General features: G+C 40.7%; 1 protein-coding gene across 5 annotated transcripts in view; it reads right to left on the bottom strand.

Annotated features, from left to right (window-relative positions):
- Positions 1-1,685: 1,685 nt before the first annotated feature.
- The window catches only part of LOC134204958 (3-hydroxy-3-methylglutaryl-coenzyme A reductase), a 164,954-nt gene continuing 142,817 nt past the window's right edge, over positions 1,686-23,822 (bottom strand). For all 5 annotated transcript variants that reach the window (XM_062679779.1, XM_062679776.1, XM_062679777.1 and 2 more), the window contains 2 exons: positions 2,841-4,496; positions 1,686-2,697 (listed from right to left, as the gene is read on the bottom strand). In XM_062679779.1, the coding sequence (XP_062535763.1) occupies positions 2,571-2,697; positions 2,841-4,496 (1,783 nt within the window). In that variant the 3' untranslated portion in view covers positions 1,686-2,570. The remainder of the gene's footprint in view (positions 2,698-2,840; positions 4,497-23,822) is intronic.

Raw genomic sequence — 23,822 nt, 5'->3', positions numbered from 1 at the left:
GTATGGTGATGGACCTGGGAGAACGCGCGCAGGACATAATTTTACCGGCCCGGGATCTCCAAGAAATCTGGAAATCCAGGAGGAGATTGGCCGGCTGGAGAACAACAAAGCCCCTGGGGTTGACCAACTACCAGGAGAGCTATTTAAACATGGTGGTGAAGCACTGGCTAGAGCGCTGCACTGGGTCATTACCAAGATTTGGGAGGAGGAAGTTTTGCCGCAGGAGTGGACGGAAGGTGTCGTGTGTCCCATCTACAAAAAGGGTGATAAGCTGGATTGTAGCAACTACCGCGCAATCACATTGCTGAACACCACCTACAAGGTACTCTCTCAAATTTTATGCCGTCAACTAACACCAATTGCAAGGGAGTTCGTGGGGCAGTACCAGGCGGGTTTTATGGGCGAACGCTCCACCACAGACCGGGTGTTCGCCATTCGCCAAGTACTGCAGAAATGCCGCGAATACAACGTGCCCACACATCATCTATTCATCGATTTCAAAGCCGCATATGATACAATCGATCGGGACCAGCTATGGCAGCTAATGCACGAACACGGATTTCCGGATAAGCTGACACGGTTGATCAAAGCGACGATGGATCGGGCGATGTGCGTAGTTCGAGTTTCTCGAGTTCTCGAGTCCCTTCGAAACGCGCAGAGGGTTACGGCAAGGTGATAATAATAATTGAAAAGGCGCTTCACAGCCGGTTTCTTGAGTCTGCCGAATACAACAACATCTTACTCGAGGAACAGTTTGGTTTCCTTCGTGGTCGATCCACCGTGCACCAACTGACCCGAGTTGCCAACGCCCTCAGACGGAACAAGTTTGCCTCTAAAATGTGCGCCATGGCCTTACTCGATGTCGAAAAGGCGTTCGACAATGTATGGCATGATGGCCTGTTGCCTAACTGCCTGGTGAAAATCATCAAAAAATCATTACCGGGTCTCAATCATCGTGTGGACATATAGAGTTGTATAGACCTCGAGACCTATACTGCAAAGAATTCTTGGGAGACAGGAACAGTTATTAAAGGTTAAAGGTCCAATTTGATTCTACGGATTAAAAATGGCATGGACCATTTTCAAAAAGATTTAACAGCCCTTTGGTAGTGTGTGTAGACCTGAAGGCCTTTACTCCAGGGAATTCTTGGATGACCAAGGATGAAACAATGTTTTCTTACAGGTTTACTTTTGGACGTCAATAATGCTTAAAATTATGTTTACGTCACGTGTGGTAAAAAGGAGAACGTAAAATGAAGTGACGATTGTTGATACACAAAGAGTCCAATTTGAAACTTGCAGTTTGTTCTATGATGTCTATCTTTTTATTGGTTGACTGTATTTCAACGGAATCTAATAGGGAATTCTGAAAAGACACACAAACAGTGTAGTTAAATTGCCAGGTAATAAATGCACATTCAGCACGATAAGAGGATTACCCCCATCTGTACCGAAGCGAGGGGAAGGAAATGTTGAAGAAATAGTAATTTCTTCCCTAGACTCCTTATAAGTACCACGAAGTTGGATATTAGAAAGGTATTCGTTGTTAGGATTCATCTGTAGCTGGCAATGTAATCATGGTATATTTTACATTTTACCCCGTAACACACCAACCCAGCCTTACGGGTCAAACTGGATGGCAACGAAGTTATGGACAACTTTCTTTCTTACCATGCATAACCAAGTTTGCAAGGATTTTCTCATTTTTATTTCAATATCTTGCAATTAGCACCAAAATATTCACTTCGTTTAGTAGTTATAAATAGTAATTTATCCGTAACAATAGTCTCATTTAGTATTGAAAATCCCTAACAAATGATCTTTTTCAAAGAGTCGATATTTAGTTCTCTGCCTCTCACGCAAGTCCAGCTTTTATGTAGGTTTGTTTAGCATGTATCGAAAGAACGTGCGTTGCATTTATTATGTCTGCAACTCGCACTAAATTGATTCAAATCTTCATTACCTTTATGTTGCTGCAAATTGTTTTCTCCACCGTTGGAAACTGCTGTTGAAGCATCGATAGATGTATAAATATTGTATGAGTTCTTATATAAAGCCTACATTATGTACAAGAACGATCGGTCTATTCGATTGGAAATGTAGTTCGAGTGCTTTTACGGTTAGGGTTAAAAACATTCATCATTAAGTTATCATATGTACACATGCTTGCACTTGGATCTAGAGTTGGAGTTGGAGATGGAAAATTGGCCATTGTATTTATTTTCACGCGTCCTTTCAAAATTATTTCTATAATTAATAATTTAATTTCCGATTTAAAAAGGTCTACGACGCTACGCAGTATGCTGCGCCAAATGATCATTCTACATTACTCCGAATGTCGATATTGTAACCGACATTCTGAGAAATGTAGCACAAATCCTTATAAAAACAGATCCTTCGATCTTGTTTTAGGTTAAAAGACCAACGCTGTGGCGTCGAGAGGCTGCCCTCGATTAATTAGCAAATACCTGTTACAATCTACCTTATCTTGTTTGATCGCTTGACTAAACGTTCTTGTCTAATCCACTCCATTCGCGCATCCTTGAGGTAGTTCCTATGAGTAGTAAACGTTATTGGTTGGGCGACAGTGTTGTGCTTATACTGCTGATTCCGCTACTGCTGCTGGGCGTGAGCAAACTGGGAGCAGACTGCTGTTGAGCGGTTGCTGGAAATCCAGGGTTTACGGCTACCGATGATCTGAAAGCGTACGAATTGTATGTATGGGTTAGTATCGAGTATGAACAAGTAGTACCAACATCAACTTATATCGGTTATTTTCCGTTTGTATTCCAGGCCCTCATAAAACAATAGAGTCGATTTCATAATCGCTTTTCACGTACCTGTTATGTCGCATGTGGCTTTTGACTAGATCACTGTTGACCAGGGCGGCCATAAGACTAAGTTCACCGGCCATAACGGTGGCACAGATGAGGCGGGCCAATTGTTTCGAATTTTCGGCTGGGTGCGTCGGGTGAGCGCCCCGCACTCCGAGCATATCGAGACAAGCGCCCTGCCCTGGCAAACCGGTACCCCCACCGACGGTTCCCACTTCAAGCGATGGCATCGTGCAGGTCATGTACAAATCTTCTCCAGTGTCGCCGTGCGGTTCCATGTTGGTTGAACAGTTGCTACTGGTGACGTTTTGTGCTGGGTCTTGACCGGTGGCGATGTAAATAGCTGTGACCATATTCGCTGCATGCGCATTGTTTCCTCCTATGCTTCCGGCGACAGCTGATCCTGTCATATTTTTCAGTTTATTACACTGCACCAGTGTGCGAGCATTGGTCTTCAATATCGTTCGCAGTTTATCCGCAGGAATGATGGCTTCGCAAATGACACGTTTTCCACGTCCCTTGATCCAGTTTATTGCAGCGGGTTTCTTGTCCGAGCAGAAGTTTCCACTAAGAGAAATAATTTGCATCTCTGGGAAACTTCGATGCACTTCACGGAGAGCCATTTCTGAACCCTTAGAAACCATGTTCATTCCCATCGCATCACCAGTCAGTGCACGGAATCGAGCATAAAGAATTGGACCGTCCATGGCAATGTGGAGCTCCTGCAGGCGAGCAAATCTGCTAGTCGAGTCAAATGCCTTTTTAATGACCGCAAAATTCTCGGGCGTTTCCATCCACCGCTTTGCTTGAGCCGCACGCAGTACATTCGGGAATTTGATGCAAGGTGCTCGCGTCATACCAATATCTTCTACGAAACTTGTAACGCCTCGGGTGGAAATGGCCTTGCAGCCTCGGTTCGTACTAGCAACAAGTGCACCTTCTGTAGTCGCCATAGGCACGTAGTACCGCACACCGTCCAGAATCAACGGACCGGCATAGCCAATAGGAATTTGTACATAGCCTAGTACGTTTTCACAACAGACATTCATCACTTTGGAGTAATCGAAATTCTTGTAGGATAGATGCTTGAAGGCGTTGACTGGCAAATTAGCTTCCTTTTGAATAAGATCCCGTCGAATTTTGACACCACGCTCAGCGTCTCCAATTATGCTTTCAATCTTATACAGTGGGCAGTATCCGTTGCCAGCTCGGACGATCATCTTGATTTCCTCATCAGTCAAACCAGCCGCCCCATCGTCGGTTTCGTTCAAGATCTTCAGGCACAAATCCAACGATCGGGGTTCACGTTCCACAAGCTCATCCTCCAGGTCCTCGAAATTCAGCTCATCATCAGCACCCATGCTTTTGGCCCGTAGATTTCTGCCTGGGAGCAAACAAAGCTCGCTTTGGGTGGCCTTTTCCTCGACTGGGACAGCTTCGGCCAGGGTGAAAGTCGCCACCGGCTCTTGCCTATCGGTGGCGGCATTCATCGCCAGCTGCTTTTGTTTTTGTGCTGCGGCAGCAGCGGCCGCCGCCGCTTCATTCGCTACCGATAGCAGAATCTGATCCGACAGATTGTGACGGTCGAAGAATACGAACTTCACGCCTAAGGCGATGATCAGGATGTACGTCACGATCTGCTCGGTGCTGATCGAGAGCCACCTGGAATGGAAAGAAAGGAAAGAAAAATTTGTTAATAAAGTGTGTATAATTCGTGGGCTGATCAGTTGATGTTAATGTCAATAAAAGAAATACCTACCTAAAAAAATACAGATCAACTTAGTTATAAACAATGAGAAAATCGGCCTCGTGAGCTTAGTGATTTCACGAATGTTTTGTAAGACGATATGAGAACCCAATCTTCAAAAAAAAAATGAAGACATTGGATCTGGCCACTCATTTATTCGCAAAGCTATTTCGGTGTAAACTTGAGTGTACGATCATTCTAGTTCCCAGGACTTTGAAAGATAGAATTAACTAATTTGATAAATTGCCTCCTATCTCGTAAACTAAATGTATGGCCTTTTTGTGATAGTATTTTACATACGGTTGAAATTCATTGTTTAACAAAATTGTAATTGATCATATTTTGCAACCGGCCGTCTGCCAGGACTCAGGAGCTCAACTCGGTTCACTATTTGCAAGTTTTGTAGGTGGGCCCTTCGGTCAACCGGCATCAGCAGTTTCGAAGAAATTATCACGAAGTGAACTTGTAACGGTTTGTACAATGTGTTGACCCCGTCGACAGGCCGTGAAGCTCGACAACACGTTCTAACGGCCCTTTTGTTAAGCAACATGGTATCAGTCGTCAGTATCAGTAAAGACTGTACTCGATGATAATAGACGAATCCAAGTAAAAACAAGAAGAAGACACACGACGGTGTTAACTTTGACAGATCCTACAGCGCAGCATAGGAAGATCATTTTAAAATGCTTATAATAAATTCTAGACAAATTGTAATTAAAATCTGATTAATGTATGATACGGAAAAAGTTTCGAAGTTTATGATAGATACATTTTTGGAAAATATACAAAAAAATGAGATAAGCTTCCAAATAAGTACTTGAGAACTTTTTCCGTATCGTACATCAATCAGATTTTAATTACATTTTGTCTAGAATTTATTATAAGCATTTTAAAATGATCTTCCTATGCTGCGCTGTAGGATCTGTCAAAGTTAACACCGTCGTGTGTCTTCTTCTTGTTTTTACTTGGATTCGTCTATAAGACACATTATGAAATTTTGACTGAACCTAATTAAGAGTGTAACGTTAACATTGGCAGAAGTTTATCAAAATCTTTCAAGTGCTATTAAAATGGCATCGAAACAAAAGCAGATCCACCAAAAAGTTTTGTGCCCCGTCGTGGAAAACACGTCTGCGTCCGACAAATGGTTCGGTGCGGGCCCCAACAAACATTGGAGTCGTATAATGCGCTTATATAGCCAAACATATCCTTTTCAGCTAAAAACATCTCAACTAAAAACTAGCTTGTTTACGGTCAGCTTAAATTGTTTTCTGTGGATCCATCATTCGACGGTGTCACTGATTGATGAAATCATTCAAGAAGACGCAAAAGACCCAGCGCAAGCGGCCGCCAGGCAGCGCCAAAAAAAAAAATCGAGGACAACTAATCCAGAGAAAATAATGAAAAGTATTGGCAAAGAATGTAGAGGGTTTCGTCTGGTTTGTCTGGCACGATGAAACGTGCCGGTCTCCATACGTCTATAAGGTTAGTAAGGCACCAAAATGGAACGACAAATAAAATACGGTAGCCAAAAGGTGCACCGTGAGGGACGACGAGACTTACCGGTCACAAAGCAATTTCCATAGCAGGAGTTTTACGTGCGTTTGGTGATAGACTGCTCCAGAGATAACAATTATGGCTCATGCGAATCCGTCGACACACATGTTACCCAAATAGTTTCTACTTCCCCAATTCCGTTGGATTCGATATTATTTGACCCTTAATGCAACCCTCCGTGCACGCGTTTGTGAATGTCTGAACACACGCTGAAGGTATCTTACTCAAACCGCACATTCCCCTTCTTTTCTCATATAAAACGCAAAAAAAATCTCACATAGAGACCGATCAATTACTGGCACCCGAAATTGGTATTCTCATGTACGCTAACACCGCCAATTGGATACATGAAATCCATTTTATTAACCAAATCAATGCTCTCAGTACTTTAAATTTTCTAGATCGTAAACCATTTTTTGTAGTCTTCCATACGCACTTTGTAGTATTACAAACCGCAAATGATTCTGCATTTCCAAACCACAAACCATTTTTCTTTAGTTTTACAAACACGTTAACTTATCTTGAGAAATCAGCGACACGATTCTGGCAAGATCGCCAACATATGAGGAATAGGTTGGAACGTTGTTGTTAGCTGATGATTACGGCCATGGATAGCACCGGAACAGCGATCACCAGCTACAGCATCAAAACTAAGCTTCTTCAATACAGGCGGCGGACAAAACAGTATTCTTTGAAAGAAGATATTAACCAGCCGGGAGATAGCAAAGCATAGCCGACAGGTCGGCTGAGAAAATGAAGGGGCCGAAATGCAAAAGATGTCATAAATTTGGACAAATACATTGGTGTAACTAGCCGCGATGCCTAGCGGGGCTATGCCTCTTCATCTATTTTCTCTACTTTGAGCTTCTTTTCCAAAATTCTCGAACATTTTACCACCTCATTAAGTTATCTTAGTGGTAATGTGATAAATACGGTCCAACCGCCTAAGGCAATTGCGGATCAATCACACTGATCCATATTCTCTTTTCTTAAGCACGTGCTTTCTATTGTAGCTCACAGAATATCGAAGTGTAATCTTTTACCAGCCGATGATTGCTACAATGACTCAAGTTGATAGCGTATGACTATTGCCTCTAAGTGTAGTAGCGTAGTCAAAGAACAATATGTGACGAATCGTCCAGACGGAATCTCCGGAGATTTCGACGGGAATCCTCCAAGCATATCGAAGGGAACCTCCAAGGATTCTGAAGGCAATCCACCAGGGATTTTGGCTGGAATGTTCTACGGAATCCGACGAAAATGTTTCAGGGATTCCACTGAAAATCTTCTAGAGATTCCGAATAGACTCCTCCAGGAATTCTGACGGGAATATTCCAGGAAGTCCGGGAATGTTCCAGGGGTTTCAATGGGAAGAGACTAACGTGAATATTCCAGGGATTTTGTAGGCAATGTTCCAGGAATGTAGAAGCAAATCGTCGAAGAATTCCGAAGCAATCTGTCGATGGATCCCGAAGCAAATCGTCGAGGGACTCCGAATTAATCTTCCAGGGTCTCCGTAAAGAATCCTCCAGCGATTCCGAAGGGAATCTTGGGGAGTGTTGAAGCAACTCTTCGAGGGATTTCGAAGCAAATCATCGAAGGATTTCGAAGCAAATCGTCGAATGATTCCGAAGTAAATAGTCGAGGGAGTCCGAACTAAATCTTCGAGGAATTTCGAAGCAAACCGTCGATGTATTCTGAAGCGAATCATCAAATGATTCCGAAGCAATTCGTCGAGGGATTCCGAAGTAAATAGTCGAGGGAGTCCGAGCTAAATCTTCGACTAATTTTGAAGCAAACCGTCGATGTATTCCGAAGCGAAATGTCGAATGATTCCGAAACAATTCGTCGAGGGATTCCGAAGCAACTCTTCGAGGGATTTCAAAGCAAATCATCGAAGGATTTCGAAGCAAATCGTCGAATGATTCCGAAGTAAATAGTCGAAGGAGTCCGAACTAAATCTTTGAGGAATGTCTAAGCAAACCGGCGATGGATTCTGAAGCGAATCATCGAATAATTCCTAAGCAATTCGTCGAGGGATTCCGAAGTAAATATTCGAGGGAGTCCGAACTAAATGTTCGAGGAATTTCGAAGCAAACCGTCGATGTATTCCGAAGCGAATCTTCGAATTCCAAGCAAATCATCAGAGGGATTCCGAACATCCAGGGATTCCGAAGCAAATCATTGAGGCAAAACGTCGAGAGACTCCTAATCAAATATTCAAGGGATTCCGAAGCAAATCGTCGAAGTATTCGGAAACAAATTTTCAAGGAAAGTCATTACCACATGTCTTAGACTGCAGGCGAAGTACCACGTTTGGTTTGATTGATATTTTGGTGGCTCTCCATTGCTATCTATCAGGCTTACTTTAATGCTGTCAAATCAATTAGATATTCCCTTTATATAATTAACACGAAGTGCAATTTCACTGCCACACAGGAATCTTTCTGAGAAATGAGAAACAAGCCCATTTGTCGTCCACTTATTCTATTATGATAGGGTGAATATGAGAGATAACTCTCTTGTCTTCAAACGTTCAGTAATCCATTATATATAGCATATATAATGCAAAATTAATATCACCGCTAACTAACTTTTAAAATCCTAGGGGGTGCTAATTTTTTTTTCTAGGGAGGGCTAAGCCCCCCCTAGCCCTCCTTATTCAGGTCATTGACAAATAGTAAGAGATTTGAAGGGGCCCTCCTTAGCTTAGCGGTAAGATGTGCTGCTATAAAGCAAGGGTGGCTGGTTCGATTCCCGGTGCCGGTCTAGACAATTTTCGGCTAGGAAATTGTTTCGACCTACCTGGACATAAAAGTATCAGCGTGTTAGCCTCATGATTTACGAATGCAAAAATGGTAACTTGGTATAGAATGCAAATATGGAAACTTGGTAAGGCTAATTTACAGTTCGGAAAACGTGTACCGGGATTTGGTCCCCACAGTGTTGGTAAAAACTCAAAATCTCAAAACTCATGGACGATTCAAATCAAGCGTGAGTTGAAACAAAAGATATTTTAGTTACCAGATAAAGATTGTCGCTGTCGTCGCTGTCCGGAACATCTTTTGCTGGCGAAGATAGGGGAGCTAAATGTCAAAGAAGGAAAATCCATACGATTTGACAGCTTGGTACCCAACATGTTCCGGACAGCAGAACAAAGAGAAACGAAGCGACAATCTTTATCTAGTATGTAACTAAAATATCTTTTGTTGAAACGCACCCAACTCAGCACCTAAAAACACATGGATGAGTTGAATCATCCATTTGAATCATCGTAGATTTTCTTTTGTTCTCCTTCGTTAAAAACATTCTTCCATGTATTTATAAGCATAAATTGATTTCAAATGTGCTTTTAAACCAAAATGATTTTTTTGCAGATGAGTGAAATGATGCGTTTTAGCATGAAAAAATCAAGCGTGATGCATTCCTTTAAAATCGCAGACGATTTCGTTCGCATGGGTGATTTTACCGACACTGGTCCCCCATGTATTTTCCAAGAGGCGGAAAATTCCTTTTTCGTGCCCAAATTCAGTAAATCCCGCCCCTTTAAACATGCATGGGGGACCAAATTCCGTGACACGTTCTCCGAACCCTAATGTGACCAGCAAGCGTCCTGTGAAACGCGGGACGCCTATCTGGATTGCGTCACCGGCTCGAAAAAAAAATTATAAAAATATTTGTAAGGCTGTATAAATTGAAATAAATTTGTAAAATGAAGTTGAAAAATGCAGACGTTTGGTCACATTGCCGAACCCCCATCTCAAAAGCACCCCAAGTAAAGAAAATCCAATTAGCGAACGTTCACTGTATGTATGTATAATAGACAGAAGAATGAAACATCTGAATATCGGCAGTTTGAAACAATTGGCGCTTCGATGTTGCACGAAGAAGAAGAAGCAGAAAGATGATGATCGAAAAAATCTCCACGGACCATACGGAGAAAGTTTTTAAAACTCTTCTCAAAAACTTCTCTAAAAGCAATTTAATTAAAAACTGTAAGCAGTACGGGGTTGGACTTTTCTTATACTGTGTTTTAAGTGTAATATTAGAAAATAAAATTTCGAATAGAAATATTGTGTTTAATATACAAATAATTTTCAATTATGTCTCCATCTACTATATATCTTTTGCCCGAAAATATCAATTTTAAATAAATTCCGCAAAAAATAAGATTCGTCAAAACATTCTTCAACAGATTCGGTGGAAAGAACATTGTGTGTTTATTTAGTGGAATGTCTTCACTTGTAATGAATTATTTAATTCCATTACTTTGCATTCTTTACAAGTATACGTATTTCGACCTCAACAGTAATGACGGTAATGACGTCTTTAGTCTCTCAAGTCGAGTCAAGTATGAGACACTGATCAATGTTTACAAATTATTATTATTATTTATTCAGACTAAGGCCGAAGTGGCCTGTGCGGTATATAAGAGTCTTCTCCATTCGGCTCGGTCCATGGCTACACGTCGCCAACCACGCAGTCTACGGAGGGTCCGCAAGTCATCTTCCACCTGATCGATCCACCTTGCCCGCTGTGCACCTCGCCTTCTTGTGCCCGTCGGATCGTTGTCGAGAACCTTTTTCACCGGGTTACTGTCCGACATTCTGGCTACGTGCCCGGCCCACCGCAGTCGTCCGATTTTCGCGATGTGAACGATGGATGGTTCTCCCAACAGCTGATGCAACTCGTGGTTCATTCGCCTCCTCCACGCATAGATGGTGGTACGCAGCAATTTCCTTTCAAAAACTCCAAGTGTACGTTGGTCCTCCACGAGCATCTTCCAGGTCTCGTTTCCGTAGAGGACTACCGGTCTAATGAGCGTTTTGTAGATTGTCAGTTTGGTACGGCGGCGAACTCTATTCGATCGGAGCGTCTTGCGGAGTCCAAAGTACGTACGATTTCCAGCCACTATGCGTCTCCGAATTTCTTTGCTGGTGCCATTTTCGGCAGTCACCACCTCGATTTCGTCACCACCGATGCAAACTCGCGGTGGGTGGCTCACATTGTCTTCTCTTGAACCTCTTCCTATCATGTACTTCGTCTTCGACGTGTTGATAACTAGTCCGATTCGCTTAGCTTCCCTCTTCAGTGTGATGTATGCTTCCTCCATCTTCTCAAAGTTACGTGCCATAATATCTATGTCGTCGGCGAAGCCAAATAGCTGGACGGACTTATTGAAAATTGTACCACTCGTGTTAATCCCTGCTCTTCGTATTACCCCTTCCAAAGCGATGTTGAATAGCAGACACGAAAGACCATCACCTTGCCGTAACCCTCTGCGGGTTTCGAAGGGACTCGAGAATGCCCCTGAAACTCGAACTACGCACATCACCCGATCCATCGTCGCTTTGATCAACCGTGTCAGTTTGTCCGGAAATCCGTGTTCGTGCATTAGCTGCCATAGCTGGTCCCGATCGATTGTATCATATGCGGCTTTGAAGTCGATAAATAGATGATGTGTGGGCACGTTGTATTCGCGGCATTTCTGCAGTACTTGGCGAATGGCGAACACCTGGTCCGTGGTGGAGCGTTCGCCCATAAAACCCGCCTGGTACTGCCCCACGAACTCCCTTGCAGTTAGTGCTAGTCGACGGCATAAAATTTGGGAGAGTACCTTGTAGGCGGCGTTCAGCAATGTGATTGCACGGTAGTTGCTACAATCCAGCTTATCGCCCTTTTTGTAGATGGGACACACGACACCTTCCATCCACTTCTGCGGCAAAACTTCCTCCTCCCAAATCTTGGTAATGACCCAGTGCCTCACCATCGTGTTTAAATAGCTCTCCTGGTAGTTGGTCAACCCCAGGGGCTTTGTTGTTCTTCAGCCGCCCAATCTCCTCCTGGATTTCCTGGAGATTCGGAGCCCGTAAGATTATGTCCTGCGCGCGTTCTCCCAGGTCCATCACCATACCGCCATCTTCGTCTGCCACATCGCCATTCAGGTGTTCTTCGTAGTGCTGCCACCACCTTTGGGTCACCTCACGCTCGTTCGTAAGAAGGTTCCCGTTTATGTCCTTACACATATCAGACTGTGGCACGTGGCCCTTACGTGAACGGTTTAACTTCTCATATAGAACTTTCAACTTTCTCATAGAACATTGTTTACAAAGTGATGGTAATAAATGGAATAGTTCGTCTTATTACAAATGAAATCTAATGAGTTTGTTATATTTTATTCCTTTTAATATATTTTTTTTGTTTTTACGTCCCTTTCACCACTGGAAAAACGTAATTTAGGGCAAGTCATACAAAATAAGGTGCATTAATGTTTAATATGGGTTCGAACTTCGAAAACGGAAAATCTTCGCTTAAGTGTGAAAACGCCACTTTTTTATGATATAGAAATATATTTGAATAATTTTTCGACATTGATTTAATTTGACTCACAAAGTTCATAAATCTGAAACCCAACAATCATCTCGAAATTTGAATTGGGATTCGTTCAATCGAAGACTGAATCGTGTTTGTACGTGCGGAGAACAGGAGAAAAGTTCACATACATCCTCATATATGTGGATGATATGGTTATTGGTACCCAATCCTAAGAAGAATTCAAGTTAATTCTGAAGCACCTTGAGCAAGAGTTTGCTGACACAAACCTTGGCGATGTGGATCATTACTTAGGGATTAAGAGATTTAGAGTACAAAATGCCAAACTGGCGAAGATTTTGCTTGATTCTAGCTATTCGCAGCTAAAGGTAGAGGAGAATGACCAACTATCGAACAACAACTATCATTCGAGTCTAATTGAAAAGCTACTTTTCGTTGCACATACTCGCCCGGATGTAGCAGTCAGCACAAAAAATATAGCTGTCCCACCCAACAAAACGGGAATGAAGCAAAACGGGTGCTGAGATATTTGAAACCAGTCACTACACGTTGAAACTAGGATGTACGAACGAAGGTATATCGATGTATGCAGATGCCGACTGGACAGGAGATCAACGAGATCGAAAATCGAAGTAGGATTTTCATATTTTGTTCGGAAGAGGCATTATTCAGTGGAGTCCCAGACTCCCAGAAAACAGTCTTGGATAAGTAGAGAAGACACTAATTAAAGACACACTCCTGATTCGGGGCAGTCAAAAAGGTTCATTATACTTAATATTTGTATAGCCCGTAAATCCTAGAACTAACTAAGCCTGGCAAATAAACGAACTGATTAAACAGAACGACCAATGTTTCATCATCTTTCTCAATACCTTGGGAAAATTATTTAGGTACACCCAAAAATAGTTATTTTTTATACTTTGTAGGTTTATTTGAAACCCAGTAATCTTGGTAATAAACTGACTATAGTGATTAATGAGTTCTGGGGCCTCATTGTGCATCTATTGACTCGACAGCATATTCGTACCACACTACCACGTACACACTAGGGTGGTCTAACCGGTAGTACCGAAACCGGTAATACCGGTATTACCGGCCAATTTTGGGTACCGAAAATACCGGTATTAGATACGGAAAATACCGGTATTTTCGGTATTTCACATTTTGCTGTCAGAATCAAAAATCGAGCAAAAAATAGAACAATTAAATGTGCGCATGAGAAACTTTGCCCAAGTAAGCATCATTGACGACGTTTACGCTACAACAAAAATCGATCGACATCATCATTAATCATACCTGTTACTTCATTCTCTTAGCCATCTGTCAAACTGCGAATGACTTTTTCTTCAATGAACATTGTTGATATCGTCGAGAATTTTCTCGCAATGTATGAAATTGTGAAAAAGGTACGAGCCCATAGTGCTTTTCCGGAGATCACCTGTGAAAAACGCTTTTCTGCAAAAATATGTCCGTTCTGAATTCGGAAAAGAATTTGAATTAGTGGCTGATGCCAAGGCACGCTGAAATAATTCAAGCCCTCGAACCTGTACAAGCTGTTGTGGAACTACTGCTCTGTGAGTTCTGCACTCTATATGAAGCCGACGTGGCGTTCCAATTTACCTTGGAACTATTATCAAATCAAGCCACAGCCATTTCTGCCACTATTTCGATGCTTTTAAGGAATGAATCCAAGAGAGTCGATCCAAATACGCCGATCTTTTTGTTTTTTTTTGAATAATTCTGCCGTGAAGCAATTAATCAGAAACGATTTTGGCATTTCTTCGAGGCATCCAGAGCTACTTTGATTAAGCAAGCGTGTGGGATCTATCCGACGATCGGTACGAAAAAGATGCCTCTATGGATATTTTTCTGGTTTATCGGTTAAAGAAAAATTTGTGAAGAGACTGTAGCGTCACTGGTGGCAAATACATTGACGCCAGAATCCTTCAATACAATCCGTATGGAATTCTCCTTCTATGAATTGGAAGGGATTAAGGGTAAGTATTTAATTGACACCAGGGTTTGCAGAAATCGCTCTCAACAGATAACGAACAACGATAAAAGAGAGGCAAAAACTGTTCCGAATCATAACAAGCCATGATAACAAATTTATCAAACTTGTATATAAGTGCGAAAAAACAGAATCGGATAGGCAGCCCCCACAGAAAAATGGTGATTTTCGCTTTGTTTTTATTCCTTTCGTGTTGGTTACTGCACAGCTGTGTAGAACAAGTTGAAATGCATCATCAGAGCCAGTGCTCCCCACATTTGGAGCTTTCTAAAAGAAATTTATCATGGGGTATAGCTTCCAGAATCAGTTCTCTATCATGACAGCTTGCGAAAAAAGTTTTTCGCGGTATGCTACATATCGTAAATGTATACAGAGATGATAAGTGAGAGACTTACTCTTTCTCTTTAGGATTCAATCCCTGATTGACACTGATTTTCGACGGTCTTGGAACCATGCGTCATACTTCGGTTGAACCAGAGAGGGCATTCTCAGTAGTTGGCAACATTGCCAACAAAATCCAATGCGGATTGGGAGATGAATGGCTCAGTATGTAATGTCTACTTAAGTTTCGCTTTGCCCAGCTCAACAAGCAATGATTTTAACATTTGAAGTTGGTCAACAAATATTGTTTTTCATCAAAAACTCCAAATCCAAAGTTTTTCTTTTACAACTCGAAATTTTCACAAAAACCGGTATTCTACCGGTATTACCGGTATTGACTCCACCAAATACCGAATACCGGTATTTGACAAAAATGGTCAATACCGACCACCCTAGTACACACATGCTACAATAGGGGTGCTCAGGACACATGAGTGAGAGAGTGAACAAATTTTGTTTTATATTTTATTGTGATTTTTAAACTTAATACCCGCTGGATTTGATAAATCCGGAAGTTTGTCTATGGATTCATTATCCAATAACCTTGAAGTCATGACGAATCCGTGGTCGCATGATGAACTTGCTGCAAAGTTGCCTCTCGAATAGAACGTTCCAAGTATCTGTAGGCAGACATGTCTCGCGTATATCACATCTTCCGAGTAGTGCCGAGAACGGTCAACACGCTCATGTACGCGGACGATATTCTCCTCGTAATACAGGGTATGAGAAACAAGGGCTTACACCAAAAACCACAAGCCGTTGTCTAGGCTGTCGACAACTGGGCGTTGGGTTTGCAATCTCAGCTCTGACTGCCATCCGAATAGTGTTCAAAAATCTAAACAATCAACCCGTAATTCTGATTTAACGGACATCGCATCGCATTCAAGAATTGACCAATTCAACGCCTCCCGAAGTCAACCAGCTGGCTTGGATAAGTGATTGTGTAAAACATGCCCGGAAGCCAACTATTGCGTAGGGCGTGAAAAAGAGCAAACTCACCGGCGAATGTTCTATCAATTGTCCGACAACTGCTGGAGACGCGTTTTCAGCGCTTGACTATCGTATAGTCATAGGGTTCTGAAGACGGTTCCACAGAAGGAACCACTTTTACAGCAACGGTCTCCCGAAAGAATGTATGGCCTCAGGATGGCCATCGCCTTACGGAATTACGGAAATAAATCGATAATCCCAACGGATTTGGCCAGCTGCTTGATGGTCCGAGAGGCAGGAAATTCTTGACACCCTTGGCTACAAGACAGGAAATTCGGCTCGAACCATTTTAGCCACTCAGATTTATATCTTGAAAAGCAGTATCACATGGACATGGTATCCACATTGGGGGTCGTACACTAATTACAAATCTTCCCTACGCAATAAGTGTGAAACATTATGGCTCTGCTAAAAACATTTGGAACAAAACGAAGTGTAATTGCATTAAAGTGCTCACATTTTTTGGTGGATAATGAAAATGATAGAAGAAAATCAGAGAAAGCGATAATGAGCTCAGCGAAGAGCTTGAAATCGAAGTCATTGAAATTATCGATATGATAAATACCATACCAGTCCGGCTTTCAGAATCAGAATCGATAACATGTTACAAACATACAGTTTGAACAAAGTATTTGAAAAAGAGTTCGCCGCTATGCTCTAGCTCGTTGATCAAACACTGCCTGCTAAAAATCATTGCTTGTTTCACACATTGGCGCAACTAGCCCCAATGTCTAGGGGGATATTTTATTCTTAAGGAGGAACTAGAACCGTTTTAGTTAAAGAAAAAAATCCAAAATGTCGTAGAACACTGAAAGTGGGCATATTTGGCGAAAGTATTTAGTGGTATTTAAGTACATCACGAATGAATTTTTAACGCGCTTTAAAAAGCATGCACTGGTTTTAATGTATAGGATTTGTCTTCATTTTAGAATTGAACTCAAAATAAATGTTGAAGTAACAGTTCAATACTTCTTGAGCAAATTTACTTCTGAAAGGCTTTGGAATAGTTTTTGATAGTTGTCTTGTTGGGAAGCACAACGATTTTCATGGCTGGATAATTGATTAAAATGAATAAATTAATATAAACTCAATTCGGGAAACGATATAGAGACTTAGTATACACATAACCCCGAAAGTGTTATTTTGAGAATCACTGCCCAAAGACAGATCATTGACCTTATGAAGACTGTCAATTAGTGCTAAATCCATTACAAGGTGGCAAGGTGAGCCCCATATACCGAATCACCATTTGTTTGCTCTTAGCTCTGAACGCTTCCTCTTTGAATTCGTTTGGGAAGCCGCGGGTTCACATCTAAGAAACGGGTTTGTCCCAGCAAGTTTGACGCACATGCTTGCAAAAGTTACGCAAGTTTCATTAACAACTTTGGTATGTCTACCGCTTTCAGTTTGTACATCGTCCACTTTTGTGCCGCACTAGCTTCATTGAAAACTAAAAATCCGCGTGAAATCCCCAAACTTTATCCACAAAGGAAATCCCAGTTGTTCTCCCTTGTAAGTTTGAAATTCTTTCTGCATTGAACTCTGACGCATTTCATCTTTGACCTTGTTTCGAAGGATTGTAATGCAGTAATGTTATACCAATTCGTTAATTTTGTTGACGCACTAACACCAGATATATTTTTCAATCACGATTTTTGGATTTCTCTTTCTGTTGTCGTCAAATCAGTACATTCAACTTTTTTTCCCGTGATTTTGACGACATACGTTGATTGCAGGCGGTTGGATATGACGTCAAAGAAAGTAAGCTGCGCGTGGTTCATGTTTCAAGAATTGGCATTTAGTAGCAACCTACCAGTCATTGTTTTGTCTTCTTATGAATTCCAGCATGTTTCTTCCTGGTTAAAGCCTCTTCACTGCAATACTTCTTCATTGAATAGATACATTCGATACGACTCTATAGACACTACTGGCATCATATGTGACTGGTGTTCAGATTCGCGCCTCGTCTACAGAGCCGCTATCAGCACCGCACGCGTGACATTCGGGACAATTTAGCACAATATGTGTCGAAGTGATAAATAGTAAAAAATCTCGTAGAATGCATTAGAGCTAGTGGCGCTTGGGAATGTATCATTAGGAAGAGAACTTTATATACACAGTAGGAACAGATTGATTTTTGGTCAACGTGATTCAAATTAACAATCGATCATATTGAAATTCAAGCCAAATTGTCACGTTGAATGCGGGTACTGAAAAAGTCAGTGATCAAAATTTCAGTTTTCCAGCTTAATAGCCTGTTTAGATTGCAAGTTTTATTACGTGATACGTGGGCTTCGTGGCCGCGCTGTTAGCGGCGTCAGTCGTCATATGTTCCATTACCACCCTGGTAGGGAGAAAACTTTTCGTAAAGCGGAAAATTCTTCACTTGCCCACTGGGTGTTGAGTGAATGTCCTGCCCGTTGTCTTATGCTAGGTGTTATGCATTGAGCCTGTACGACCTCTGGTCGAAGACGATGATCATGTCTTTTGTCTTTAATCTCGTACAGGTCGGACTCGATTATCCGGAGCATTTTTTTCGGGATTTTATTTTGATTTTTTTATTTCAATGCTATAATATACAATCAACGCCGTAGCGTGCGGTTGGTCAAGGGTGCCAGGGCTAAGGCCCCAGGCCTAAAATTTAATTTTACATAAAGTTCTATAGTCCCTTCAGAGTTTAAACTACCGACCTAACCCATCTAGATTTGTATTTTTCTTCATCCGAATTGGTCTTATGACGACTTCGGAGACCATCCAATCCATTCCTAAGCAGAGTTTTTCTTGAATCGACTAGGTCCCATATCGGTCCGACTTGAGAGTTTGATTTTATCGGCCAAACTAGATCCAGAATATTGGAACATATGTGGAACAGATTATAGAGGCTTATGAAGTTAATAAAGAAAATTTGTTGATTTTGAATCCTGCTCACGCCATTTGTTTTGGAACATCTGAATTTTTCAAAAATTCCCTCCTTTTTTCTCTGTAAAAAGGGGGTGCCCTAAAAAGGTTTCGCCAAGGGCGCTAGAAGCCCACGCTAGGACTCTGTATAAATATGATTATTTTAACAATATGAGTCGTATTCAGGATGAGCGATTGGGGTTGAAAGAAGGGTTATTTTGTACTAGCTATATGTACCCGACTTTGCTCGGGACTGAAAAGTAAATTATGCAATTAAAATGTTGCATGCTGTAGCACGAAACGTATCCATGTATCGATCTATTTTTTTATATTTCTATCTATGGCCCTTCTACATCTTTCAAAAATAGAGAATATGTGTACCAAACCTGGTTGGAATTGGTCTTGGGGGTTGTGAGTTACACTGAATTGGTTTCTAAAGACAACCCCTTCCCCCATAAGCTCACCCTTTTGCTATCTTATAATTAGGACAGAGAATGTGTGCACCACATTTGGTTGAAATCGGTCCTGGGGGTAAGGAGTTACACCGATTTGCTCGTTTTCTAAAGACAACCCCTCCTCCTTTTTTCAATGACCATCACACCCTCTTTGTTATCTTCTTCTTAGGATAGATAATGTGTTATACCAAATTTGGTTGAAATCGGTTCAGGGGCTCAGAATTTACTCTGAATTATCCGTTTTCTGAACAATACCCCTCCCTCCAAACTCCTCCTCCTTACCGAAATTACCGTCCCTGTGTTATACAAAATTTGGTTGAAATCGGTCCAGGGGTTCAGAATTTACTTTGAATTATCCGTTTTCTGAACAATACCCCTCCCTCCAGACCGCTCCCCCTTACCGAAATTATCCTCCCATATGATAGTCTTCTCATAGTGAATATGTGTACAAAATTTGGTTGAAATCGGTCTTACGAGTTTAAAGTTACACAGAACTGTTCGTTTCCTAAACAAAACTCTCCCACTGTTAACTTCTCCTGAGGATATAGAATGTGGTGTGTACCAGATTTGGTTGAAATCGGCCAAATGGTTCAGGAGCGGATAGCGAACATACACAGTGTGTATTACACTCATATGTACATAGATTGGTTTTTATATATACAGAAGATTATTTATACTGCCGTGAATCGCATATTTGTCCCATATGAATAGGAAACCCAGCAAAGATGGGGCAGATATGCGATTCACGGCAGTATAGATTTTAATTTTATGTATTCACGCAAAAAAATGTTGCGGTCGAAACTACCATTCTAAGGGTTAATTTAAGAATACGCACCGACGATTTTCAGCAGACAACAAACCCGTTTAATTTTACCATGCGCGCAGTAAAAATCAATTGTGGTCCTGGTGGAATGTTGTTACATGAACTGAATCAGTGGTGAATTTGTCCGAATGCATGGTTAATTTAACTGAAAATTTGTGGTTGTTTTAAAAACATGGCGTAGTCTGCAAAATAGTAATTGTTACCATGGAATTTTTTTCTGTGTAGATATTGAAAAATTATTTTATGCTTGTACATCAAATTCAGTGATGTAGCCACGGAAGGGGGAAGGGGTTGGCTTTAATCCCACCCTCAAAGCCAAATTTGTACAAGAAAAATTTCGTTCAAACCCTCATATATTAAAGGTGATTTATCGACTTTCAGTGAGCAAATGTATTCACCTTCATTTCTTCAGCATTTTGTTTATTGCAATGCTGCCATCTGTTTATAAGCCCAGTTGGTGCTGTTCTGGGTTGTAACTCAATGTGTTGAGTCAACAACGAGACATTGAAGACGAATACACCTTTTATGTGAAAATACTTATCGTAAAGCTACAATCAAATTATAAAATTGAATGAAAAAAAAAACTTTAATGTATGAACTATATTTGATCTATGAATTTGGCCTTCCGAAACTCGCAAGATACTGTGTCCAAGCCAGCCAACTCGATGATGCTGTGCTTTGTACAATGCATTGTAATGGTTGAGTTAGTTTGAATTAAAATTCACTGTAAATTAGATTTGGTTTTGCCTATACTTTTATGGTGCAAATATTTTGGTTTTTAAGTCCTTTGTTGGCGCCCTTAACTACCATGCGGAATGTTTGCTTTGGTTTTTAGGCCGTTCACTTTATATTGTTTACTAGTCGACCCGGCAGACGTATTCCTGCATAGTAGGCGAAAATGAGCGTTGTGCACTGCCCAAGCGAAATTTCCATACGATTCTTAATTTTAGTTTTTCACGACTTACTCAACTTTACTAATGATTTTCGATTAAGGAAATATCATATAAACCCGTCGGAAACTATTACGAATGTAATGCTAAAGGAATGAAGAAAATCCATCCAGCAGTTTTCGAGTTATGCGGATACGAACATAGACCATTTCATTTTTATTATATAGAAAGAAGAAGATGACTAGTCGACCCGGCAGACGTTGTCCTGCATAGTAGGCCCTAATCATATGTTGCTCGAGAAATTCATGAAAGTAATATTCTATCATAATATGATTACTTGAAGATGGGCGGGACCGAAGTAGGGGTTGGTCTATATAACATTTCCACGAACTTTTCGTTTCAAGAACTTTTTCAAGGAGGCCCGTTTTCATCTGTTGAAGTCCGTTTCCCTTTGTTGCATTTGAGGAAAAATTTCAGATTTGTCATCTATAAATCAATCTAATGTGGTTCCAAAACTGAAGCATTCGCTCGCACGACAAATAAAAACCTTGCCATCATAGAACGATGTGTTTGGCATAACAAGGATTGCAGAATTTGATCTGAATTGATAATGACCGACGATAAACTTGTAGTATAAGCCTCTTTATCACAGAGAATATCTCCCCTAAGGTAAAATCAATTAATTACGTAACGGACTATCATTACTAATCATCTAAAAATTGTGCATGGGTTCAGGTTTAGTCAACAACAGAACCAAATTGTTGGATGGAAACATGGCGATCTTCTTCTTTCTTCTTATTGGCATTACATCCCCATACTGGGACAGAGCCGCCTCGCAGCTTAGTGTTTATTAAGCACTTCCACAGTTATGAACTGCGAGGTTTCTAAGCCAGGTTACCATTTTTGCATTCGTATACCATGAGACTAACACGATGATACTTTTATGCCCAGGGAAGTCGAGACAATTTCCAATCCGAAAATTGCACTGGGAATCGAACCCAGCCACCCCACAGTGTTGCTTTTTGTCGATTTCGTGCGCTTTTTTAATAGCATCGTTTCTGTTGATTTTTTCGCTGTAGTTTGTTTGGAGGAAACGTTAGATATCATAAAGGGCTTTTTTTGAGAAAATCTGTGAAATGATTAATCCACCTAAAAGTGAGATAAAAATTTTACTTTTTCACCTAAACCGTATATGCGCCTAGTGTCTTCGAGAAAGTTGTAGCGGATGGTATTTTAGGCCACTTTGCCAAACATCATGTATCTGTGACTTATACTTTACTAGATATGTGACATTTACCGTGGAAGGCCCCTAAAATCAGTTTTTTGAGCATAACTTTTTTTATATGTTTCAGGCACTTTTACATCCTTCTTCCATTGAAAAAGTCACATATTTTTTAAAGTATAATAGTTAGACATGGGGTGTCTTTGGCAATATGGCTCAAAATACTATCCGCTACAGCTTTCCCGAAGACACTATGTGTATATCTAGTCTTAATAAAAAAGTCTTTTAGTTTTGCACTTAGTGTACGAGAAAGGCAAAAAAGGTGTCTTTTAAATGTCTACACATACACACATACACTCATACACACATACAGACATCAGCTCAGTTTATCGAATTTCTATATAAAACTATGGGCTTATGGGCCACCATCAAATATTGGTTTTAGTGCGATCCTATAGCCTATACATAATCTTAGTGTACGAGTAAGGCCAAAAACAAGAAAATTTAAAATCTATATAACTCGTTTGTAATTTCGTGTAAACACAAGCTTCAATCGCTAGGCAAGAGTCAACATACAGCAGCTTCAGAGAACTAAAAAGTTGTCTGCGCCATTTTGCGCCGGACCAAGTTATACGATTCTCAAATACCCCTAGAAAAAACATATTTTCTCAAATAACTTATCAATTTTAAGAGATAGAGCTTCGCAATGTTCTACAAACGTGTATTTTTATTAGCCAAACAATTTTGTAGAAGGGTGTAAAAGTGCCTGAAACATATAAAAAAAGTTATGCTCAAAAAACTGATTTTAGGGGCCTTCCACGGTAAATGTCACATATCTAGTAAAGTATAAGTCACAGATACATGATTTTTGGCCAAGTGGCCTAAAATACCATCCGCTACAACTTTCTCGAAGACACTAGGCGCATATACGGTTTAGGTGAAAAAGTAAAATTTTTATCTCACTTTTAGGTGGATTAATCATTTCACAGATTTTCTCAAAAAAAGCCCTTTATGATATCTAACGTTTCCTCCAAACAAACTACAGCGAAAAAATCAACAGAAACGATGCTATTAAAAATGCGCACGAAATCGACAAAAAGCAACACTGTGCACCCTAAGCATGGTCTTGCTTTGTAGCCGTGTGTCTTACCGCACGGCTAAGGAGGGTCCGGCGATCAGTTTATCTGAATATCTGAGGATTTTTTTAATTTCCAGGTTATGGCAGAATTCAAAGCCAAAATACTATTTTTTCTATAATACACCAGGAAGTCTGGTTCCGCTAGGTGGATTAATATGGGTTTTTCGTAAATAATTTTTAGCTACGCCTCTGGAAATAAAATAAAACATAAGTTTTTTGTTATTTAATGGCAGATTCAATTTTTTTGGTGATTCGATTATTCGGAGGATTTGATTATCCTGAGTAAAAACAATAATCCGGATAATCAAGTCCAACCTGTATTAGATAAAAATTGGACATCGTAATCTGAACAGGTTATAAGAACATATAAAATCGCCTACCGATGATATGACATTTTCGTGCATTATTTAAAGCAATGAAAAACAATAAAGGGAGCCACAATTAATTGCATTCTATTTGACGAATCGGTCGTACGAACAATCATGTTAATAAAACTTGTGCAATGTACAGTACATGTCTCGAAAATATACAAATTGATAATAA

Source organism: Armigeres subalbatus, chromosome 1 (assembly GCF_024139115.2).
Source record: "Armigeres subalbatus isolate Guangzhou_Male chromosome 1, GZ_Asu_2, whole genome shotgun sequence".
NCBI classification, from domain to species: Eukaryota; Metazoa; Arthropoda; class Insecta; order Diptera; family Culicidae; genus Armigeres; species Armigeres subalbatus.
Note: the sequence above shows the minus strand (reverse complement) of the source record. Positions and strands in the feature narration are given on the sequence as shown.